At 43.2% G+C, this 6,837-nt stretch overlaps 1 protein-coding gene across 1 annotated transcript; it reads right to left on the bottom strand.

Annotated features, from left to right (window-relative positions):
- Nucleotides 1-550: 550 nt before the first annotated feature.
- LOC142210127 (protein BTG4-like) lies at nt 551-2,022 on the bottom strand. The gene is made up of 4 exons (XM_075279153.1): nt 1,850-2,022; nt 1,542-1,676; nt 1,217-1,452; nt 551-630 (listed from the first exon to the last, which is right to left on the bottom strand). Exons 1-4 carry the CDS (start codon nt 2,020-2,022, stop codon nt 551-553), a joined length of 624 nt encoding a protein of 207 aa, XP_075135254.1.
- Between the last annotated feature and the right edge of the window lie 4,815 nt (nt 2,023-6,837).

The raw sequence follows: 6,837 nt of genomic DNA, 5'->3' as shown, positions 1-6,837 counted from the left end.
ATCTAGAGAGATGACCGCCATACTGTGGGATTGTCCCTTCTAGGATAATATATCTTACTCTGCTACCTGTCACCTTCTACCTTCTGGAATAGGCCGAGATTCCCCCAAATAAGACAAGGTCTGATATTACTTTTTGCTATGAGAGATGGGTTAGGTCTTATCTTCAGGAGATGTCTTATTATATTCATGAAGAACAATCCGCTCTCCAGAACCCCTTATACCCAGAACAATGATGGGCTCTCACACACAGATCCTTCTTGGACTCGCCCACAGTGTTTTTTGTTCCCCAAATAGTAGAACAATAGTAGACACCCCCGGTGGGTGACGTTCCATATGTGAGTATGTATATGAGCTGGTGTGGCCCCCAGTACAGGTCTATACATTATATAGGATCTCACAACCACAGATTCATTCCTAGATCTTTATTACAAAACAACAACGTGTTACATTTATAAAAATAAATAAATTCTATCTTTATATAATATATACAGCCCCTCCCCCTCCCTGGGACCAGCACCCCACATCCTACATCCAGTAGAGGCAATTCTGGTCAGGACTGGGACAGAGATGGGGAGTTCTCCATGATGGAAACCATAAAGGAGACGAGGTCCGGTACACAGCTCCGGTGTCCTGAAAGAGAAGAAGACAGAACGTCATGAAAAATAAGTATCAGTGTACCCCAAGTGTCAGTATGTCATCCTCCTGTACCCCAAGTGTCAGTATGTCATCCTCCTGTACCCCAAGTGTCAGTGTGTCATCCTCCTGTACCCCAAGTATCAGTATGTCATCCTCCTGTACCCCAACTATCAGTATGTCATCCTCCTGTACCCCAAGTGTCAGTATGTCATCCTCCTGTACCCCAAGTGTCAGTATGTCATCCTCCTGTACCCCAAGTCTCAGTATGTCATCCTCCTGTACCCCAAGTGTCAGTATGTCATCCTCCTGTACCCCAAGTGTCAGTATGTCATCCTCCTGTACCCCAAGTGTCAGTTTGTCATCCTCCTGTACCCCAACTATCAGTATGTCATCCTCCTGTACCCCAAGTGTCAGTATGTCATCCTCCTGTACCCCAAGTGTCAGTATGTCATCCTCCTGTACCCCAAGTGTCAGTATGTCCTCCTCCCTTACCCATAATGTCAGACAACTGTTCTAGAGTAGCAAAGTTATAGATTTCTCACCTCTCTTATTATGGGTTTCGCCCATATTTGATCCTCACCCACAATCTGGAACATCACAGGGGTAGAGGTTCCCTCACTGTGAGTTTCTATCCCACTGTCACTACCAGAGCTTATGGGTGATGATCTTGAATCGCCTCTTTTGCAGCTGCCATCTTCTGGAGTAGATCCAGGGAACTTGTTCTCCTGAGGGTCTGAGGGTCTTGAGTTATCCGAAACACGGGCCGTTCTTGGATCAAAGGTGGCCACAGTGTAAGGAATCCCCTCCTCCCCCAACCTGTCCAAAGATAGATCAATAAGATATCAGTATTGGAAATCATTAACTACTATCCTTAGTGAGTATTATAAAGTAGAGGGACTACTCACCGACAGGAGACCTCATAAGGGTCAATCCACAGGGTCAATTCCTTTGGGAGGGTCAAATCCTGGTACTTCAGCCCACTGTAGCTGCAGGCTTCCAGGATACTCTCCTCCCGATCACGCCTATTGATCCTGATACATCTGAAAGGTAAAAGTCAGCCATTATAGAGGAGATGCCGATGGTACAAGATGGGATTTATTTTACACACATCATCAGACCAATGTGTGAGCTGAATGATAAATCAGTATGGGGGAATAGTTGGAGAAGCCGACACATCACATCCATTTATATCCAGACAGAACTGGTGAGTTACCTGTAGGCTTGACCTTTGATGGGATTCTCTGGATACCAGTGACCTTGAAACTTTTGGCACAATATCTGGGCCAGTATTGCTCCAAAAACTTCAATTCTCATTGTGTTTAATTTGTTCCCTTTGTTGGCCAAAGTTTTTATGTATTCCACGCCGGCCTTCAGCTCCTCCCTCATCTCCACTGGGACAAAGAAGTAGGCGTCCATTGTATCTGAAGGAGAAAAAAAGAGGATATTGCCTTTTATTAGTCATGTGGTGTAAAATATACTGTATACTACTGATGGGAGGGCAGTGGAGCTTCACCTGTATAGTAATATATGCTGTGGTGGAAAAACCTAAAACATCCTGAGCAAACAGAGAAGATCCCCGGCCATCACATCTTATCTAGTAGCTAGAGCCAAGAGAGACCTTCTAACATGGCGGACTACCAACTGATGTAATAACAGAGCCAATACTGTCATGTAGCCAACAGCCCCGACATCTCAGCTTCATAACTACAATATTACATCATCAACATTACAATTACCAATTGAAGTATTTTCAGATGGGTTCTCCTATAAAAATGATGTCACACCAGATGATCACTTACCGTACAGGTGATGGGTAGATAGATCTCTGCTGAGAAGGATGGAAGGAGACAATGTCCTCTAGAGCTGACCAGGAGTGTGACTGAGGGGGAAGGGAAGACCCTGCTTTATATCTGTGTCAGGGCTGGGGGGGGTCTGTGATTGTCTCCCCCACCACTGATTAAATATCATTTACATAACACAAGTCTATTCAATAGGTAAAAGTTACCCCCAAGACATCAGACTAGAAAAGTATCCATGAAATGTCTCCTGGTGAGTGATAGATAAATTCCTACTATTGTACGGACACCTTGTTATATTATATCTAAGGGGGGGGGGGTTTCTGGTCTGATGGTTTGGGGGTCACTTTTACCTGTGGAATAGACTTGTGTTATGTAAATGATATTTCCATCCCCTAATACAATGACTGGTGGGGAGACAATCACAGACCCCCCAACACCTCCACATCTTCACCGCTCAGAGAGTAAGGAGATGGAGCCTCATGTTTGTAGACTAACAACACAACACAATATATATATATATATATATATATATATATATATATATATATATATATATATATACAGATCTATGGATATGGGAGATAAATAGAGAACGGCAAATAATAGCAAGAAAATTAATTAAAAATAAAATAATAAATTTAGATTTTTTTATTCCATAACCAGCGATGTATATATCATATCTATCTGCATGTATACAATGAAGAAGGTTGGAGTTGGGGGGGGGGGTCCTGTGAGTTTCTCCCCTCCAGTCATTGTATTTGGCAGTGTGAATATCATTTACATAACACAAGTCTATTCAGTAGGTAAAAGTTCCCCCCAATACATCAGACTAGAGAAGTTTCCATCAGATTTTCCTCTATTGTATTGTAACTTCCCTTCTAAATCGTTTCCTTACATAAAATCTCCCCCTTGCTCTCTCCAGACACTGGTCAGATATTGGGGAGGGGTCTGAGGTATTGGGGATAGGGGTAGGGGCGGCTGTGTCCTGTCTTATTATTTCATGGCCCTGATACAATTCTCCATGATCACAATAGACTCTGCAGAGACCTCACACCTGTCTGGCACAATCTTAGTAGCCGCAGCCTTGTCAATCCCATTATTTCTGGCTCCGCCATTACCATCTCTATACTGGATGATTACAATATGCCCATATTCACATTCGCCGCCTCACACACAGACACTGGACACTTCCTATGTAGATAAGGGAGGGAATAGAGACAATCACATAGAATTTAGTTATAATAAAGATAATGGCGTCTTGTTTCCACCAGATGACCTCACCAAAGACTTGTATAGTGAGAGCAAAGAAACCCAATGTATTGTATGTAGATGTAGTGAGGGGGTGACTATGTATGGAGGACACATCTATGGGGTCATGTGCCCCCTACTGTCACTGATGGGGCCATCATACAAACACACAAGGCCTCTGATATACTGAATACACCTACAGATTATACACCAGCTACAAGACTGACAAAAGAGCAAACTTTATTTATTAATTTTGTAAATTTTTGATTTCATAAAAATTTTAACTTTTTGGGGTTTACCACTAACAAAACTTTTTTTTAATATTTCAAACTCTGGAGCTGAATAGTTGGAGGCCCAAAACACAAATCTCTGATCCATAAATCCCCTCACCTCTTTGGGCCGATGTGCCTGGTCTTCTCTTCCAGCGATATCAGGCAAAGCGCATGACATTGATGTAGAGCGGGGCGAGTAATCGAAATATAACCGAAACTGCGAGATTTTGGTTATTACAATATTTACAGTTTCGTCTTCTCAGACCCCAGAATATAATAAGTGACGGCCCAGAGGAGGAGATCAAACAGAACAGAGATATCACCTCTCCGGGGGTTTTGTGCTCCTGTCTGTGATTGGGCCTCAGTGGTCACGTGACATTATGACATTTGGATCTATATACATATCTATACAGTATACGAATAGGTATTCGATCGAATACAAGGCTGCATACGCAGTAAAAATTTGTATCCCCTCCCACCTTCCCTGTCACATTTTTTGCACCAATAACTGTGCAGGGCAGGTGGGACAGGAACTATGACAATGGAGGCAGTGAAAATTTTTTTAAAAACCCATTGGCTGCCAAAAACATGTGACCTCCCATTCATAAGAATAGTGTCGGCCATCTTCGTCTCATTCTCGTTTTGGAGTGATAGGGAGAGCTTGGTCTCAGGGCGATACAGGGCTTTGGTTAGGCAGGAATTGGAAATAACAGCTCTTTTCAGAGCTCAATATAAAATCTATCTGCAAATCAGTAGCAGCAGGGGACGTGGGCGAGGACGTGGACGTGCATACCCAGCTGGGTGTCTAGTCCACAGTCCAGGTACTGGAGAGGGGATGCCAGCAGCAGCAGGGGACATGGGTGAGGACTAGAGATGAGCGAACACTATTCGAAACAGCTGTTTCGAATAGCACGCTCCCATAGAAATGAATGGCTATGTCCATTCATTTCTATGGGAGCATTCTATTCGAAACGGCTGTTTCGAAATAGTATTCGCTCATCTCTAGTGAGGATGTGGATAACCAGCTGAAACACTGCTGCTGCTGCATGGCTCTAGTCACCAAAAGGGCACAAAACACTGCTTTTTAAAGGCTCTACTCACTCCAAGGGCCAAAAGAACTGTATTTTAAAGACTCTACTCACTCTAAGGTGAGTTCACACTACGTAAACGGCAGCTTATTCTGAACGTAAACACGTTCAGAATCAGCGGCGTATAAAGCAGTTCCATTCATTTCTATGGGAGCCGGCATATGAGTGCTCCCCATAGAAATGAATGGGCTGCTTCTTTCACTATGAGCACTCCCATTGAAGTGAATGGGATGTGCTCGCATGTACAGCTAGCTCTGCTCATGGTGAGGCTGAGGCCTAATCTGTATACTTCCCCATCTGTATATATCGCTGTATACACTGGTGTAATGGATCGCTCTGAAGTCAGGAAGATCACCGGGCCGCCGCCGCCACCACCGAACCGCTCAAGAGCTGTGACTGAAAGCTAACGTGCAGAAAAAGCGTATGGCGGCTTCATGTCTCAGAGTTGCAAAAAGCACCGAAAAATTGATGGAGAAAAAAAAGGGAATTTTCAAAACGGCGACACCCAGGGAATCACATTATAGTTACTGGGGTCCGCCATTGTCAGTGTGTAACCGCTGTCTTACAGGTCCCGCTCTCTGTCGTCTGGTCCGTCAGGGGAACATAGTGTGAGCCGAGTGTCAGATATAATGGGGGATGGTTTATATAAAGAGGTGGAATAGCAGTAAGGCCCATAGCAAACAATGGGGTGTCAGCTGTCCAAGGCCCCTTAGAAAATTAAAGTACTAATCTGATTGGTTGGTATAGACGACCCCTCCCCCGGACCTGCCGCGTAGGATTATGGCAGATAAGACCGGAAAAAGTGGCAAATCCTGAAGATTAAGATGGATGAAGGACGATTATATACTGTATAATATAATAATATCTAGCGGTATATGTACTGGTATAATATCTACTGGTATAATATACATATATCTGCTGTACAATATCTGCTGGTATATGTACTGGTATAATACAGTTATAATAGCTACTGTTTAATACTGGTATAATATCTACTTGTATAAGATAAGATAATTCTTTAATAGTCCCACCAAATGGGAAATGTCAGTGTTACAGCCGCAGGATACTAAGGATACAGGATAATAACAGTACTATGTCAGGGAGAGAGAGTTTTACTGGAGTTTTAAGCTTAAAGGGATTGTCCACTTTCAGACCAATATTGAGAAACAAATGTTATGTCATGTCATGTAAATCACATGACCATGATCAGAGGTTTATCCACTAGAGGTAAGCAGAATGAAGGGTCAATTCCTATGGACGCGCCTCATATGCTCGACAGATCAAGACTTTGAGAAATATGTAGATGATCTTAAAGGGATTCTAACATTAAAAACCTTTTTTTTTTCTTGTTGACACGTATGTATAACCTTAAGAAAGTCTATTCTTCTCCTACCTTTAGATGTCTTCTCCCCCCTGCCGTTCGGTTAAAATCCCGTTTTTCACCAGCATGCAAATGAGTGCAGAGGTGTTGGCATCATTTCCTGGGGTATCATAGTGGACTTGGTGACCCTCCTGAGTTGAAGAGTGGGATCCCCTGAAACGAGCATTTTTTCTCATAGACTATAATGGGGTTCGATATTTGTTTGAATAGTCGAATATAGAGCGGCCGACACCCATTCAAATTAATGGGATCTGGTTTTTACGCGCTCATTCTGAACGAGTTTTACGTTCAGAATGAGCAGAGTGTATACTCCGTGTGAAGGCTCCCTAAGTAAGCGAAACATCACAATTTTGTGTCTGAGGCCAAGAAACTCTCCAGATCTCAATCCCATTGAGAACCTGCGGTCAATTCTT

This window comes from Leptodactylus fuscus, chromosome 6 (assembly GCF_031893055.1).
Source record: "Leptodactylus fuscus isolate aLepFus1 chromosome 6, aLepFus1.hap2, whole genome shotgun sequence".
NCBI classification, from domain to species: domain Eukaryota; kingdom Metazoa; phylum Chordata; class Amphibia; order Anura; family Leptodactylidae; genus Leptodactylus; species Leptodactylus fuscus.
The sequence above is the reverse complement of the archived record's forward strand: the minus strand, read 5'-3'. Positions and strand labels throughout refer to the sequence as shown.